General features: G+C 41.0%; 1 protein-coding gene across 5 annotated transcripts; it reads left to right on the forward strand.

Moving 5' to 3' along the window:
* The first annotated feature begins 1,620 nt into the window (after positions 1-1,620).
* Positions 1,621-18,861, forward strand: CG5065 (uncharacterized protein). 5 transcript variants are annotated; one of them, NM_137299.4, is made up of 11 exons: positions 1,621-1,926; positions 12,771-13,656; positions 15,292-15,408; positions 15,473-15,577; positions 15,640-15,783; positions 15,852-15,986; positions 16,052-16,172; positions 16,242-16,541; positions 16,625-16,757; positions 16,841-17,098; positions 17,182-18,861. In NM_137299.4, exons 2-11 carry the CDS (start codon positions 13,240-13,242, stop codon positions 17,327-17,329), a joined length of 1,878 nt encoding a protein of 625 aa, NP_611143.1. In that variant the 5' UTR covers positions 1,621-1,926; positions 12,771-13,239; the 3' UTR covers positions 17,330-18,861. The 5 variants fall into 5 exon arrangements, with proteins under 5 accessions (NP_611143.1, NP_001246370.1, NP_001246371.1 ...); NM_001259441.2 differs by lacking the exon at positions 1,621-1,926 and adding an exon at positions 1,998-2,301 and having other exon boundaries at positions 17,182-17,906; NM_001259442.2 differs by lacking the exon at positions 1,621-1,926 and adding an exon at positions 3,095-3,292 and having other exon boundaries at positions 17,182-17,906.
* Positions 18,862-19,027: the final 166 nt, after the last annotated feature.

Genomic DNA, 19,027 nt, shown 5'->3' on the forward strand with positions numbered 1-19,027 from the left:
ATATATTTTTTTTCTCTGTAGAAAAGAATGTCAATTACCCATTGTTGTCCATTTGAATGCTGATACGAAATACTTTTATTTGCCTTTGCACATTTTACCTCAACTCTATGAGCATCTCAGCCGAAGCCACATGCAAATCGATTAGGATCATTAGCCATGCAATTTTCAATCATATCAATCTAAAGTGACTGCCAACGTGTCTTTAATTTAATTTCCCTACAATAAACTTCAACACCCAACTTCGGTAGCAGAAAACCGCAAAAAGGCTCTTGTTAGTTAATCGCACTTCCACTTAGTCAGCCGCTAGTCATGTCGACTAGCTGCGATTTTTCATGGCTCGCTCACATTTTTTAATGCCCCGTCATCGCAACTCGGTTGCAGTGGAGCAGGCTAAGAAGTGGCGCTGAAGATGGGGGATCTTGGGGAGCAATCGAGTTGGGGTTTGGTCAAAAGCCCCCTTTGGGCCACAAAAACGACGTCATCCAGTGCGCATGAGTAATGAGCTTGGCGTTGGTTTTCATTTCATATTCGTTTTTGTTTGTTTGTCTGTTTGCCGATGTCTCACCTATTTGTTATCGTTTTAAAGTCGCTTGTCTCCGGTAATACCCTTTTTGAAGATCCGTTGAAGGGGTAAGCTAAAATAATAATGGATTTGGGATATCCGAGAAGCTTCAAGCTGCTTACAACATTTTAATTGGATTTTTTTTGAAGAAAACATCTTAAAACCATTATAATCAGATATTATGCAAATTTTTCTTTACTTCTTATTTATTTTCATAAGTTAAATATAATTTTTAAAACATTTTTAATAATAAGTTAATTTCACACGGTATGGGTTATTAGATGTGTTAATTAATTTAGTATTATGACTTAGATGCACGTATTAACCGTTTTCATTTATAGTTTTCGTGATATATCAATTATTTCCCCCTTAAGAGCATTGAACATTTCCACCTGAATGTTTCCCTATTCATTTATCTTAATGTATTTTAAAGTTGATTAATATGCAGAGTGGCAGGGCAGTCATCAGCCCACACCCCTTTACCCATATATCCGACAACTTAAGGCCCCGCCGTCCCCAAATGACAATGCATTTTTGGTTTGTTTTTGTCTCCTTTATGTTTTGATTTTCACATTTATGTTGCGTGCACTGCAATCGGCTGGCGACCTTGCTTATTGTCCAAATATTTGGTTTGCCGAAGGTTGTGACATCAAGATTCCTATAAAATAGAGATCTGTAATCAAATATATTCTTAGATAAATGTGGGAAAAACATAGCTTTCATACAATAATTAACAGCAATAAATTAAATGAAAATGTTAACTCTTTTTGTGAAATTGTGAAAACGTTTAATTGATATACGATATACGATTAATGTTCAAGAAAATAAAAATAAATATGACTTGCGTAACCTGAAATTGTTTATTGATTTCTTTTAATTCCCATCCACTCTAATGTATTAAAAGGAAGTAGGTTTCAACCAGTTTACATGCTCCAATGGTTTTGTTTGAACTTCCCGCGCAATGGCAACGTTACTTTAGCAGCAGGGTGGCAGCACTGGCGGTTGTTTGAAATCGCAGCAAGCAGTGATTTGAGTGCCTCGTTGAATATTTGTGCGGCAGAAATGTGCGAAAGTGCAAGAAATCAGTTTCTGTGTTTGCTGCCCAACAATCGCCTATTTTAGTTGTCCAACGCAGGCGCAGGAAAAGCGGCAAGAAGAAGCACAGGAGTGGAAAGGAAGAAGAACTAGACCAAAGTGGATTTCATTCAATAGAAAAAACGGCCAAGGTGGTGGAAAAATCATAGCAATATCAGCCCCCAGAAAGCGAAAGAGAGCGTGTTTGTATTGCCGTTAACGCACCACCGAAAAAAAGGGAGAACAACCGTTACCGCAGAGGGTGGAGAAAGGAGAAAGCATAGTGAGAGGTGAGAGAGAGCGGCATTAATGGTGAGAATCGCAGGCGGCTCGGTCGCCAGAAGCTTCTTCTTTCTGCCTCAGTCACATTTCGCATTTCGAGCAGTGCTGCTCTCTTCTTTCCGCCGAAGGAAACGGTACATTTCCCCCACTAAACGACATAAGGCTGTTCAAAGGGAAAAATAAAATAGTTATTTGTTAGAAAAAGGAAGCAATCGCGACGCGAAATGCCTGGTAACGTGTGTGTGTGAGTGTGATGCCAAATAGCAAACAAATAATTACAGCCAGCAAATAGGAATTTCCCAGCCATCCCGGATAAATCCAGTTCAGTTCAAATAGCCGCAGCATCCGCACACGTTCCTAACCTCACTTTCGTTTTGGAGCCGGTACGTACACGCCCTGAAAACGAAAAAAAAAAAAACTGGGGTCTTTCCCGAACCCAAAAGACCTCATTTTCATTTCCTCCTTTATTTTTAGACAATTTTTGTGGCCTAGTTTGAGCATATTTTCGTGTCCCATTTTTTTTGCTCGCCGTTTATTTTTAGCCCCCTTTTAGCAGCAGCCCCTGCCTTTGGGGACCCCCTTGCTCCCTATAAAAAAATGTATGTCGCTGGGTTTATTATCTCATCCGGAGAATGTCGCTGCTTTTTGGCGTCGATGGTTGTAAAAAATTTAGCAGAAAATCTGACATTTCCGTTTCACGTTTCCGCCAAAGAGCAGACCAGCTTTCCGGAAAGAGAACGTGTCAGGAGAAAGCCAGCGAAGAGCTAATGAAAAGCCAGTGTTGCTGAGTTTTGATGCGCGGAAAACAGACATTCAGCCTGAAACTATGCCTAATATTGCAACGAGTTTTCCTAGATAATTACTTAATTAACCACCGTTGTATGCAGCCCTAAAATTGAACTGATAGAGCCGACAGATAAAGCCCTATCTTATCGGAAAACCAATAGAGCTGTTGAGTCAGCTGGTTAGCCATTATATAAGCAACCAACAACCCCCCGGAAAAGCCGGCAGACGCCCAGGAAAATAGTAGCAGAAAATGGTAGCCAAAGAGTGAATTTCTCTCTTCTCCGGGACACCAATTTCTTCTCTTGAGACTTCGCCACAAATCTCTCTCGAAACGAGAGCAGGCGCGTGAAATAATCTTGGGGAGCTTGGCAGGAAAAAAATGAAACAGGCATTTTCCAATTGATTTTCAAGGCGGTCGTCGCGAGTATTTCCCCCGAAAGTTTCATCATATATCTCAAAGAAAATTAAATAAAATTCAGATAACGCTTACATTATTCCCAAAACGTTGAAAATGTTTCCTAAAAAACGTGAAAAGTGCAGAAAAAGTTCCAAAGACTGAGCTGATATTGCATAAAAAAGAAACGATGTGTGAGTAGTGGCATCGCGCCCGGAAAACTTTTTGGGGAAATTCAGAAGGGGTGTTGGTGTGTGCTCGGCCCGAAAGTATGCCCCAAGATGAATAGAGCTGCTGACAACCTGCCCATTAATGGGTCTCATAAATAATCTGTATTTAATCCGAATTTTTCCGACCAGTGTGTGCTAGTGTGTGTGCGAGTGTGCGAGTGTATTATTGCACTCGACAGCAAGGCGATAACATTTCAAGTGCATTATGTCATTTTCCCCGTTTTGTTGTCTACCTCCCCCTCGATTTTACTATTCCACCCCAAGTCCCGCTCCCCTTTGACCATGTGTGTGAGTGTTTGCCATTTCACAGCCGAGAAAATGGAAAAATAAAAAGGACGAGGACGAGCATGAGAATGAGCAGGTCCTGTCAACAGGGCGCCATCTAATGCCGTAACTTTGTGTAATTAAAAAAAATATAAAAATGAACAAAGCACTTGATAAGGGGTGCTGGCTGCCTGGGCTGTACATACATTAAGCCTCCAAAGTGTGGTATTTGAGTGAATACAATATCAAAAAATTTAAATATCTGAATTAAATTATCTGAAATCAAAATAGTTTATTTATGTACATGGACATTAAGCCGCAATATTAATGATCTATAACTTTTACAATAAGCTATACAAAATTTAAATGGGAAACATAAAAACTTTTATGGGCCATTAATTATTCAGAATTTTCCATTAATACAATTTTGCGGAAATTCCCCTTTTAATGTGACTATTGCCTGTCACTGACGAAAGTTTTGTTTTATGCTGGCCCATTTCCGGTCAGATGAGAATTTATTAGCTCGGCCTAAAAGTAGGCAATCGATTGGTTTTCCGCCCAGCCTCTTCGCTTCCAGCCATTCCCATTTTCCCTTTTCATCTTCTGCAAAAGAAATTCCATGGGTTGGCCAAAACTTTTGCTTGGCTTTTGCACGGCAAAAAAAATGTGGGTAAGTGTGAGAAATCTTCGATTTTGAGAGTAGTTTCCGCTTTTAGTTGGCTTATTTTTGGGATGGTGCTTGAACAGAGCTCGCAAAATGTGAGAAGTGTGTGCAAAATCAATTAAAAACTCAAATGTTTGCCAATGCACTTAGAGGGATTTTGGGGGCACGTGGCAGTCAAATCTACGAAACACACCCACCGCAAACCAAAAAATCATTTCCGTGCGCCCTATAATGTAGAAAACAAACACTTTTGTTTGACATAGTCATGTAGTTGTAAACACTCGGCGTCTATGTAAGCATCTTAAACATATATTTTTAAAATTTTGAATATATATTACACCTAAGCTCGCTATTTCTCTAAAAGGTATTGATGACGTACGTAAATCGGTGATATTTTTCTCACTAAGTGATTCATTGTGGAGCTATTTTTTAAAGTGTTTGTTTGCATGGACTCTCTTAGCTTTCAATGAGCAAAATAGTAGGGCTGACTGTTAAATATGAATGAAAGTAGCTACGCCAATCCCTAAGTGCAAATGTTCCTTGGTAATTGGTAATGAAAGTACTTAACCTTCAAATATTGTCTTTTTTGTCAAAGTCGTTAAACTCATATTAAGCTACATATTAACTAATTACCTATACTACATATTTGGTAGTTAAAATTAACTGATAAAGCATAGTTGAATATTAATCACTACAATTTCAATTACTTCATTATACTACCCTTCAATCAGTGAAAAGCTGTTCCAACCTCATCTTTTATAACTGATTATTGATTCTAGTACCTAGCAAAGAAATTCAGAGCACTATCATATTTTTTAAATTATTAATACATAAATAATGAATTTAGTGTTATTATATAGGATTGTAAGAACATTTTAAAATTTGATTCAATTCAATTTTGAAAACTTGTGCACGGGTTAATGGCATTTTCTAGGAACACTTTAGAATTGCCTAACACTTGTTTTCCAGTGTAGTCGATTAGTTCTTGCCGTTAACTGTGGTGAATTAATCACCTCCCCGCCCCCTCGTTTACCCTTTTTTCAACCGCAAGTGTGACGCGCCTTTCAATTAGACACGAAAGTTTTTTTTTGGTCAATTTGGCCGTTGGTGCGTGGTTATGTTTTTGTGTTAACTGTTACCTGGTGGCAAGTGCAAGATTATGCATGCACACGCACACGAAAGCAGTGGCAGATACCTGATACTGCTGAAGTGTACTTTGACCTCTTTTGGCTCTGCCAACGTCGCTGCCGGCGTCTGTGTGAGTGGTCAATGTCAGTGCCTGACCACATATCCAATTTCTTCTCTTTCTCCTCCGGTTTTCCGTTTTCCACGACTTGTTTTCCACACACACCGTTCTTTTGCGGCTTTTTCAATTAAAGCTTGTTGCATGCTGCCTCAGTCGACGTTGCTCTCTTTTTCGCTCTCTTCTGGCGATCTCAAATACATATGGCATCACAAATCTCGCAACCGAAATCTACGTGTCCGCGCCGCTCTCTCTTCGCGCTGCTTTCTTTTGTTCGCCTTTCTTGGCAGCGCAGCTTTGGAGCCGACTGCATAAATCTTTCACTTCTTTGAGGGCCAAGTTTAGTTCAGTTCCAAACGGCCGACGAAGCGGACGCGTCGCTAAAGATCACACTTTGTATATATATATATATATATATGTACATATATGTGTGTGAACATATAGTATATGGTAAAGAAAAGCAGTTAAAAAAGTTAAGAAAGCGAGCAAAGAACGGTCAACTCTCACGCGCTCTCCCTCTCTCCGTCGCTTGATTTCTTTGCGCCTGCGCAACGGTCATTCTTCGTCTTTCCTCTCTTCGCACTCTCTCGCAAAAGTGAAAATATTTGGAGAAATTTCTTGGGGGCAACCGAAGAAGAAGAAGCAGCAGCAACAGAAGAAGCAGAATTTCGGTCTCGAGTTTTTTAGTGTGTCAGGAGTGGGCATAGTTATCGGTATCATCGTATCTTGCCTTGCCAGTAGTGTCAACAACGAAATAAAGAATTGTCTATCAAAATAGTTTTTCCGTTCTGTCGTTCTCAGTTTTTTTCAACGCGATCGAACGGCCCGCAAAAACATCGCAAGTGTCAAAAGTTCCGCAAAACCGGAAACCATAACAAACGAATTCGCAAGTCCCCAATGTCAATGACCTAAATTCGGGGCTTCTCGGAAAAACAAAGTGGGAAAAATCAAATCCAGTCAATGCAAACACGACTTGCGGCTGCAGCATCTTCAGCGACTTCGATTAGAGCCAATAGCATCGGCTTTATGTTTGCCTGACAAGTAAGTGCAAGCCAGGCTTGGCCCACAAATATTTGAGCTGTTTCCTTTTTGGTCGGATTATGCAATTTCAGTTTTAGCTAATATTTGACCCACGTTAAAACGTTCAATTACAGTGCTGCTTCGAAAATAAATCGCGCGGGGCTTAGTCGTTTCATAACACTGTTTTTTAAAAAGTGTAAAGATATTCTCAGGCAATGACCCAATTTCAAATTGGCGCCCAAATTAAGATGCGGTTCTTATATATACCAAACAAATTCTATTGTATTCTATTCTATTCTATTGTATTCTGCATTCTATTCTGTATATCAATACGTTAGAAGGCATTTATCTCAAGACTGTTTCAATTCCATCACTTTATTAAATGACTTACAGTTAATTGATTTATGGGTCATGGTTTCTCGAACTCCATAAGTTCAAAAACCGACAAGATTATAAATTACCAGTCACGTGGAGGTTCAGTTTATAGAAGTTTGCCTGTAGTAATATGCAGGTTGTTGCTGCGAGAAAGTTTCAAGACGCAACTAATATTTTCGAAATTTTTGTTGCTGTATATTTGTAATATTAATCATTGCATATTTACAAATAAAATTTGCACACAGACGAGACAACGATTAGCGACAACGAAAACGAAAATGAAAACGATAACGACAGCAGAAAGACGATGGAGCATAATAAATAAACATGGATCATGGCCACATACACACACACACACACTTAGTGCGACAAAGATACTACATCTCAGGTTGCAAAAAAGAAAAACCAAAAACCGAAATAAAAAACCAAATAGCCGAAAAGCCCTCCAAAAACACAGCAGTAAAATGAGTGGGGCAGCGTTCGGTCGATTGTTTATTTAATTTTTACATTTACAAATATCATTACACCGATTTCTGCTTTTTGTGGGCTAAATATCTGTCTCTCGGACGCGGACAATGTGTCATAATTGCGAACCCACATTGACTTGACCCACATTTCTGGCTGGGAGTGGAATGGAGCGAAGTGAAATGAGTGGACGCATGCGCAAATGCATCGACAGCAAGCGCTGAGCTCAGCCGAAATTGTTGCCACAGTCAATACGGCCTGGTCGAAAACGTTTATATATAGCCAATAGCACTGGCATATAGTATCGGTATTTTACAGTATCGACAGTCGTATCTTCGACTTCGAGAAGGTGACATATTTCTATTGATTACGTGACTGGCCTACCAGAGTGCCACCTCGAATTTCTTTTTCACTTTCGCAACTTTGGGCTAGATTCATTCTACTTGACCACCGGGCTAATGGTCATACTCAAAATGGGTTACGGAGCCATTAAACCAGCCACTTGGCATTCAGATCGGTTGTTTATTGAGCTCACACTTTCGCGGGCCTGTGACGTAAAACTCGTTGCGAGATATTTATTTTGGTGGGAAACTGAGGAATCTTCCTCGAAACCTCTTAATTTTGACGACTTCGTTTATCACAGATATTGTATTTCTCTGTAAATGATGCCCGGAAATACCCATATTATGTCAACCCTGTCATTGTTTACCTGGTATATTTACCAATAGGTATTGCCAATAGGTTAAATTTCTCGTATTTCTTCAACAAGTCAAGAAATTCTTAAGAGATTAGCACAAGTTGCTATATGCACATGAATCTTACATTTTTAGATAAGTACACCCAGACTTGTTGCTATTTGGCATATATTATATTATATATATGTAAATAAAAAGTGCCCAGGCTTATTAGCTATAAAGCTGATTTTTTTGTTGTTACGATCTAGTTTAAACATTCGCATTAGTTTTGAGAGGTTAACACCTAACACATGGCACGTGTACCCTTCTAATTGCACTTTGGATTATCTACTAAGTTGTCATCTAATTGATATGCATTTTGTAGCCTGGAAGCCTTGAACTCGCATGTGAATGGACCCAGTTTCATAATTTACAGCTTTAAAAAAATGGGTCTTATCTTAAGGTCTAGTTGTTCATAAATCTTCATCTTAGAATTGCAAAGCCCAAATTGTTTTTGATTATTCAAATTGGCCGACTGCGACCACTTTTAATTACAGCCCGACTAAAAGAATGTTTTAATTAAGCCAGTAGACATTTCGTCTTAGCTCATGTGACCGGACTAAAAATACGATGAACTGTATATTAAAATTGTGAATTATTTAATATCTAGCGAGCGCGTATGGGTGCGAGCGGGATGGAGGCCGAGCTTTTAAATTGGGTAGCTAATCTGCTGACTACCTCCGAATGGGGGGGTACCACCGACAGGTGTGGGGCGGGGGAGCCCCCATTATATACACAGTTAAATTTAACTTTTATGCTGTAAACTGCGAGATCGCTTTTGTTTGTTAATCAAGCCACACGAATTATGGGCAGTGGGAGGGAGACAGATCCGAGATCCATTCTATCCAACCCCCTACAGATTTATTCAATTACACACAAAGCATAGATAGCTTACGATAACCATAAGAGCAGACATAGTCGACCACCACCGGCCAGTGGCAACCGGACAGGCCACAATTCCAGAGCCTCACTCAAAGGTTCAATAGAATAGAGGGCACAGACCCATTATGCGCACTCACACACAAATGGGTCCATACATCCATATATCCACACATCTGTCCAGCATCCGCCGTGGCTCGAGGTCTACTGGGTTTACATAATGAGGGGCCTCCCATTGTTGAAAAGTGAAAATGCATATTTGAACTTTCGTTTGTGGTCAATTCAGTTCGATTCGATGTGGTCCGAGGCGAAAGAAACCCATCCGAAAACGAGACAAGCTACCAAATTGCCAAAACAAACAGGTTGACACCATCGTCAAGGGATACAAATACACCTCAGAATCGCGCGGTTCGTACGACTATATCTTAGCGGCCATCCTATAGACGATAGTCTGCATGCGGAAGCATTCGATGCGGCTGTAAGTTTATATATATATGTTATATATGGCGAAGGTCTGAGTGCTAAAGACTCGTAATCCGAAAGCAACAAGCTCCAAATGAGGAAATAGCAGGGCCCGAAGAGAGGAGACAGTGTAGGAAAGAGCAAAGAAGAAACGCGGCTAAAGACGGGTCTTCGACCATGGGAGAAGGCACATCATTACCGTGGTTGTGGTCGAAACACGAAATACCCTTGAGGAAGTTCCTATCACGACAAGTGAAATCGAAGATTCTCAAAGTGTTTCACGTAATTAGTAGTAGGCGGTTAACAAGACGCCCTCAAATTGAACAACACTTGTTTTCGCACGTTATAAGTGTGTTAAAGGTCAAATGAGTTGCTAATCTGTAAACAGAATGAGTTGTTTTTTGTAATCATTATAGATATTTGTCATCGGTGATTAGCTCATTGGATCCTAATTAATTGCGGGCAATGATAATTGATTATTTGCTGAACTATTTAATTTTATAGATTTACCTAAGTTTTTAACGTTTTTTTGGTAATATAATACTTTTCGAAACTTCATTTAAGTTCTCTTTATAAAAACACTTTAGGAATTCTTTCCTATATTATACTTCACTATTTTATTAGCTGTCTTCATATGGTCAGCTATCCCTGGTCAGCCCCAAAGGGTAGGGTATGGGGGTAGGGTACAATTTGTGAAGCGGTCGCTTCCAAATGTCCGGCAAGTCGATGCTGATGACGATGACGAGGTTGCTGATGATGATAATGCGGCACGATTATAGGAAATGGGTCAGACAATACACGGGCAGCGAAGACTGGTGTGTAACTACCTTGTCAAGGCAGGTTGAATGTTGAATGTTTACCGTTTAACAGCACACACGCAGATACATTTCGGTCTTCATGTTTGGTTAACACGCTCCGTGGGGCGGTGGGCGGGAGGCGGGAGGCGTAAGGCGGTCGGGTGTGTGGAGCGGCGGTGGGGCAGGGGCGTGGCCGGGCCAAAGCGATGGTTCGATGGTCGTCGGTTCATTTGCCTCTTGTCGCTGGCGCGCAAATTTTCGTTGCAGTTGGTAAGACAGCAGGGAAGCAGGAGGAGGAGGAGGAGGAGGGTGAGCAGGGGAGAGGGCGAGAAAAAGTTGATTTTCAAGAAATTTCACTTTAGAATGAAGAGGAACCAGTCGGCGAAGTTGGCCAGGTCTCAGCGTCTCGAGGCTTCATTGATAAATTTACAGTTACGTGATGAGGCCGCCGTGATTGCCGCGTCTCAAAGTGGTTTAAACTTTAATTATAGAGCCGCAACACAACTAGTTCAGCGGATATGGCCGGCCCTCTGCGATTTGATAACATCGCCGCACACGATAATGCCCGATCGAAAGACAAACAACCAATGTGCCAATTTCTTAACACATTTCTTGGCCACATGGGGTAACCAGCAACAGGGCCGAAATCCGCGAAAGAAACCCTCAAATGCAAATGACCGAAAAAATATAAATAGTGCCAGCCATCTGTGGCGGTAGATTTTGGTACAAACTAAAAAATTGAAAACGAAAGTTTAACCAGAAAAAAAAAACACCGACAACAACAAAAACAAATTTAAATACATGGATGGAAAAAAAATATTGCGGAATTTAGATATTTGAAAAAGAAGAAGAAAAAAAAATCAGAGGAGACCTACAAAAGATTCGAAAAATAAAAAGTGAAAGTCATGGGCAGACGTAGTTTGAACCCCGAAAAAAAAAATTCGTTCAAGAGACGACGCCACGCTTTAAGCCAACATCATCATCAACGTGACTATTAACGCAGAATGACGTCACACCCCATAAGTATATCCAACTACCAATCAATCTAGCCAGATACAAAGATACACACTCACACTCCCCCTGCTTCCTGGTTATGATCAATATTTGGTCAACAATAAATTTGAAATTCAATTAGCAAGGCATTTGGCGAATTATATCGCAGAATGGGGTATACTTTCTGATATGGCAGTGGGTTCGAAGGTCAAACCCTTCCCGGCCAACCAAATACTGCGATTTTTAGCGGCGAAACAAATACGATTTGTTGTTTATTTGATATGTTTTTTTTTCCTTTTAGCCAGAGCCCTGTTGATTCACTTGTTACCCGCGCTTGTTGACAAATTCATTAGGGATTTTTTTACAACCCCCTACAGCCAGGAACTACGTCGGTAGAACCGAACCGTTTGTTTGGATTGGCTAAGTGTGCTGCCCCTTTTTACGCGAAGGTTAATAATACCTATTTAGGTTTATAAGTATTTCCTGGGAACCACCGCCACCACCCACCAACCCAAATACACCCAATCTTTCACCAATTAATGAGTCTCCCCGTGTTGGTGGCTCGAGTGGTTTAGGGGGCTGTAGACGCAGGGCGGCTACTTTGGACCTGCGGAGATATTGTGACGTGTGAAACACACTTAAGTGGCACTTGATCATGCGGGTCGCCATATAGCAATAGAATCTCTCGGCTCAGCTCAGCGCAGCTAAGCGCAGCTCCACTCGGCTCATGTAAAAATCGTTTAATATAGAATGAAGTGTTCCCAGACATATAGTGGGCATTCGCCAACTGTCACTGCTATCGACAGTATCGTCTCCTCGGTTCGTTTCGACGGGTCTTCAGTTCTCAGTTCTCGGTTTTCCGCTTTCCGTTTTCAGTTGTCGCCTTGTAAGCCGATTTAAGCATTAAGCGGATTTCGTTTTCTTAGCTCTATTGTGCGTTAAATTCAATTGCGGGCCATTGGATAAACTTTATTCGAGATCTCGGTGGTTGTAGAGTGTTCTCTTACACACATCCTTCGACGTCATTTGCATATCCTTTTTCGTGATGGCCGATTGCCAAGCCCTTAGACGTCATAGCTCGGATTTAGGTTGCCAATCAGATGCGGCTCAAAATGATTGCTAATTTTAGCCCAGTCCCAAGGATAAATGACGTTTTGATAGAAGATAGATGGATATATAATTTGATGGGTGAATGGATGGTAGGCTGAATGGATTATTGCTAGCACTTTGATTTGGTTTTGTTGTTAGTAGCTCATTGGGTAAAAAGAAGCTAAAAGGAAATGAAGAGGGTTAATGATTGTGTCAATGGATACACGTATGAGCACGGATAACAAAAAAAATCATTAAAGGATTATCGACCGGCAATAATTGAATTAAAATTGTCTGTGTGAATGAATGAATGAATGCTTTAGTTAACAATAAGGACTATTTTTTTATTAAGCAATTTAAAACTATTCATTTTGTTAGAAAGTGCATAAACTGAAAAGCATTTAAATAATGAACACCTTCAATTAACATGTTATATTTGTTTCGGTTTGTCTTACAGTTCAGAAGAGCACTAAACCTTGGAAGTTGTAAGAAATCGGTCTTGTTCACCCCCACCCAACCCACAGGATACACCTGCTGAACACTTTTTGTACAAAACCAACCGAAAGCAACCTCCAGGACAAGCGACTCATGGAAACATGGACAGGCGCTCAACGGCGACAGAAGGATTTTCAACTAGCTTTTCGAAGGACTTAATTGAATAAATTTTTATGAACAATTCAGCAGCTTCCAAATAGGGAAAATCAGAGTAATTACTTCCAAACCGAAAATATACCTATTAGACGGCAAGAAGGAATATAAGGGATTTACCGCCCTTGGAAACTTGAACGCACACTGCAAATGACAAAGAACTGCTTCCTACTTTAACTTAAGCGCAGGCTCTGAACCGCAGGATAATAGCACACAAAAAAAGGATAAAGAAGAGAAAACACACACACACAGACAAAACACACAGACAACAATCGAACATGTCACACGCGGTAGCCAACAAAACGGAAACGGAAGCAGCGCCAAACAGCAGCCTCAAACAGTCCGCAGCCCCCCAGCCCGCAAACAGTCACGATGCCAAGCTGCTCAACGGCACCTTGGCCCGAACCAACGGACTAACCCATGCCGCCAGCGTGGCCACCTCCTCCTCCGGCAGCTACGGCAGCTCGAGTGCGGCCGGATCCAATGCGGGCTCCGGCGGACCCACCTCATCCGCGTCCTTATCCATAGCGGCGGGGGTGGCGTCCTCGACGGCCCTGCCCTTGCCGCCCAGCAGCAACGGCCTTCAGATGCCCTACGAGCGTTTCCGGGCGGACGACACCAGCTACGTGCCCATCGCCCAGTTTTATGCGGGACGTAGTGTCTTCATCACAGGCGGAACTGGATTTATGGGAAAGGTGAGTTCTGAAATATCAGCCATTTTTAAACGTAGGAAACAATCTGGTGAATCGGGAAATTCAATAAATTTCTGTTAAGATATCTGATTAGTTAAGTACGGATTATTAAATAAGCACGAAAGTGCACATAACTAGCATTTCTAATTTGCGGATGATTACCGTATTCATCTCATTAAATCATTTCTTAGATTGAAGACAATTTAGGTTGTGTAATCGCCATTTAAATGTTTTAGTTAAAATTGAATGTAATTTCATGCGTCAGAGTAAATAGTTTTAAATTGGTAAATTATCTTTGTGATTTATTAAATGTAAATTGGTTGAGATAACTTAACCTTGTAAGCATGGCATTTTCATATTATTTTCGCCAATACATGTGAAGTTTTCGGCCCAAGTAACCCACCGTTTACTCCATTATTCCATTTTTATGACCAAAAACCCCACACGCCCACTTTCATTGCATACTTTTGTGGGCCATTGGCTAGCCACTTTCATTCATGTCACGCATACGCCTCGTGTTTATTGACTCCGAATTGAACTATTGAACCCCGACGATGGCCTGGTTGGGCTCGATTGAAAACTTCATGTGTTTCTCAGTCATAAAATATGCACAAATATTTGTGTGCGCGCTGATAAACAAAAAAGTCGTGGAATCGAGTGAAGTGGAATGGAGTGCTGGGTGGGTGGTTTCGATGGTTAGCCACCCTGAATTTTAGATGCACTTTTTGTATTAGCTGTTTGCGTGCTATGTGCGTGTAAGCTTAACTTGGTTTGCTTGTTTTTTTTTTTTTAATATTTGATTTTTAAAGCCGTAATGCTTGAGTTACGTTGAGCTGGCTGCACTAGACGATGTTGACTCATCGTCGCCTGCCATGCGAAAGCTTCATAATGCGAGTATGCATTTGCGTCTATGCATCTGGTGGGTCTGGTTTTCCTACTCCAAGTTCCACTTAATTGTTCTTAAAGTGGTGCAGCGGAATACCCGTTTCACTGTTCCGAATATATCCTCCGGCTGTTGTGCCAATTTTTTGTGCCAGCTATTGTTAAACATATGCACGGAGAGAAAATGGATGCGTAGTTGGTTAACAGAATTTCTTAAAATCGCAATTGTAAAACGTAAGAAGGTAAAGGTAGTTAGCTTGGAATATTTATATTTTTATATTTTTCATGTCAGTATGCGAATGAAAGATCGTGGTCCCGAATTTTTTCCTCTGTAAATATTGCATGTCGGTGGCTCCTGGCTGCGTCATTATGACATGAAATCGCAGTGGCGCCGCCCAGACTCTGAGCTCGCAGTGGTGCTGTGTGTTGTTCATCGATTTTGTGCTCCTGGCACGCCCACCACCCACCAAACCACCCACTTAACGAGCCACAGATCCCACCCACTACCCCTTTTGTCTGCCCCGGTCTGCTGTCGCTTGATTCCAGTACAATTCTCACATCGTTTTTGGGGCGGGGTTCCCATTCCCTGGGCCCACGACCAACTGGAGTCAAGTAAAGCCAAACCGCAGACACCACTGAAGTGGGTCAAGTGTGTCCTTGTGGGTGTAACAATAATCGTTTAAATGGTTAATGGCTATATTCAATGACTGAGGGGCTATTAATTATTCGATTTCTGATGTATGTACGCTTTTGCAGGTACTGGTGGAGAAGTTGCTGCGCTCATGTCCGGAAATAAGGAATATCTATCTACTGATACGACCGAAACGCGGTCAAGAAGTGTCAGCACGACTCACGGAACTACTGAATGCACCAGTGAGTAGAGGAGTTCTGGAGGAGTTCTAATACATTGAATTTATATGTTGCATATATTACTTAGCTCTTCGAATCACTGCGTCAGGAGAAGCCCAAGGAACTCAGTAAAGTCATACCCATTTCGGGCGACATAACTTCCGAGGAACTGGGTATTTCAGAAAAAGATCAGGTGCGTAGTCTCTTCGCAGTTTAAATTGAATGCGCTTTCATAGAGATTCTGTCCGTTTTTAGAACCTACTGTGTCGCAATGTTTCCGTTGTCTTTCACTCGGCTGCCACAGTGAAATTCGATGAGAAGCTCAAACTGTCAGTCACAATCAATATGCTGGGCACGAAACGCCTCGTCGAGCTCTGCCATCGCATGCTGTCACTGGACGTAAGACTGGGAGATATATAGAAAACGGCTACGGTGCGATTTCTAAATCAATTAACCCTTTTTTACAGGCACTAATCCATGTATCCACTGCCTATTGCAATTGCGATAGAACCGATGTGTCCGAGGTTATCTACGCACCGCCCTACAATCCCGATGATATCATTTCACTAATCAACTGGCTTCCGGAGGATATACTCGATCAGGTCGGTTACTCTGTGTAATTATATATGTATTATTTAATAATTGAATTGCATTTTATATATTTAAGCTTACACCGCGCCTGATTGGCAAGCGTCCCAATACGTACACGTTTACAAAAGCCTTAGCGGAGCATATGTTACTTAAGGAGGCTGGTAATCTGCCCGTTGCCATTGTGAGGCCATCGATTGGTGAGTGGAGCAATCAGTTTATATACATATATAGATCCAATAATTTGATATTCTTAAATTGTTATGCAGTGACTGCCAGTCTGAATGAGCCGTTTGCCGGTTGGGTGGACAACTTCAATGGGCCAACGGGCCTGGTTTCGGCGCTGGCCAAGGGCATGTTCCGCACGATGATGTGCGAAAAGAACTATGTGGCCGATATGGTACCTGTCGATATTGTGATTAACCTGATGATCGCCGCCGCCTGGCGCACAGCGACCCGCAAGTCAAATAACCTACTCATCTACAATTGTTGCACCGGCCAGCGCAATCCCATCATCTGGTCGGAGTTTGTCAAACACGCCATGACGAGTGTGCGCAAGCATCCCCTGGGTGAGCACGGATAACATTCGCCTAATGTGACCATTATAATTATACGGAAATTGTTTTCTGTTTTTGCCTTTTGCTTTCCCCAGAGGGCTGCCTGTGGTATCCGACTGGCGACCTGCGCATGAACCGACCCATGAACACGCTGAATTGTATAGCCAAGCACTTTTTACCGGCCTACATACTGGACGGAGTGGCCAGAATCATGGGCAAGAAGCCATTGTAAGTTCGGCCGGCCCACTACTCCCCCACTACTACTACTACTACCATTAATAACATTTTATATATGTATATGCATATTACAGCGTTGTCAACGTACAAAATAAAATTGCCAAAGCTGTGGAATGCCTCGAGTACTTTGCCACACGCCAATGGCGCTTCAAGGACGACAACGTACACGCCCTGCTGCACACGCTAAGTCCCAAGGATCGCGAGATCTTCGTCTTCGACGTGCGCCACATTAACTGGGACAAGTATGTGGAGCGCTACGTTCTGGGCTTCAGGGAGTTCCTGTTCAAGCAGCGACCCGAATCGCTGCCGGCCAGCAGAAAACGCATGCTCAGGTGAGAAAATATATAATTAACTGGTTGAAAAGGGGAGGTTATTCAGAAAAGTAAGTAACAAAATATCCTAATTTCTACCTTAGGCTCTACTATCTGCATCAGCTGACCAAACTGGTGGCGGTGCTGCTCACCTGGCGCTTTTTAATGTCGCGCTCGAAGCGCCTGAATGACTTGTGGAGCTCCTTTCTGGAGAACGCGCTCAGGATGGCGCGCTTGATACCCTTTTTGTAATTAAATGCGTATGGCGACCGGTGTGGAAGCTTGGAGACAGCAGCTGCGTACATATGTATATGTGCTGTGATCTGACGGTAACTGGCAGGAGCTGTCAGGATCGGCGAGGATCCTCTTCTTTGCGATTGCTAAATGCTTTAACATGGCGTACATCTTAGAGGTTTTTAGCAAATAGTTATATTCATATTTTTTATATATGTTACAAATGCATAAACAGCAGAAGCCCACAACACATCCAAACAACCACGAGACACAAGGAGCGTCAGTTAACTAACATTAAAATATTGACATTACGCAATGGGGTAACTAAACTAAATGGCATCCATCACATTTATTCAGGTGCAATTATAGGTCACAGGTTGAGAGGGCCCGGTGTCGGTTGTTGTCTCCACTTATCTCTCTCCTTCTGCGAGATTGTACAATTTTGTGAAATAATTTAAAAACGCGCAAGGAGAAAGCCCAAAGTCGAGGAGAATTCCACAATTTTGCAAATTGAGATAGAGGATCGAGTGAATTTATTGTCGCGACTCGTCGACGATGAAGCAGTCTGCATGAATTAGTACATCCAAAACTATACGAAAAAAAAAAAATAGAAATTTGAAAAGACAAAAACACAAAACCGATTAATTCAGCAATGATTAGTGAGGAGGATAAATGAAATTAAATTAAATGGCTTGTTATTGCTTTAAAAATTACATAAACGTAACGTAAACTATGCTAATTAATTAATATTAATTATAAATATTATTACGTAACGAGCGAACATTGCATATAAATAATACGACAAGAGAAAAACCAACATTATTTATAATTGAATGTAGTTTTAACATTTTTACATTTACAATTAAGTTTTCAATTTATATAAAACAAAAAGCAGAAGGAGCGGAATTATATACGTCGGGAGACAAAATTTGAAATATACAAAATTCAATTTATGTATATGTATATGAAAAAAGCCGAAACACAAGCAAAAAACTACAAAAAAAATCATACCGATAATAAATTAATGAAAACAACAAATATATTTATATATAAACATCAGAAACATAATTTCTTAGCATTTGCAGCCTAAAAACTAAATCTAAGCGTAGCCAGAAATGGAGTTTCCACAAAATAACAAACTATGAATGAAGTTTTTTGAGGGAAACGCAATTAGAGAATCATGATTATGAAATTTATATTTGAATGCGATAAATTGAAAAATAAAACAAAAACAAATACAGACAAACAAACTCACACACACACACTAAAACACAGAAACCAAGACACATATAGTAAGAACATTCCATCCAGTCAGTAGGAAATCGGGTCATCAACCAACTCTTCCTCCACTTTGGACTTTTGCTTCCCGTCTCGTTTGATCGATATGGGCCAGTTAATATTGGCCGGGTTACGGCCAGGATATATAGTTCGTTCTCGGGTTCGTTTTCGTGCAATTATGAAATATCTTATGTTATGCCTAGAATTTATTATGTTTTATTTCTAAAGCGATTTGTAAATTGCAGTGCATCAATAAAATACACTTCCAAAATAATAATACAAAATATACCAACGCGTTCTTCTCTTTATTTTCCCCAAATAGAAATGTTTACTTAGCCAACTTAGGAAAATAGAAACAACTATTATTCAATAATACAATTTCGTGACAGGGGCGAGAAACTAAAACTATACAAACCAAATGTAAGCTAGATGAAAGTT

Source organism: Drosophila melanogaster, chromosome 2R (genome assembly GCF_000001215.4).
Source record: "Drosophila melanogaster chromosome 2R".
Taxonomy (NCBI): Eukaryota; Metazoa; Arthropoda; class Insecta; order Diptera; family Drosophilidae; genus Drosophila; species Drosophila melanogaster.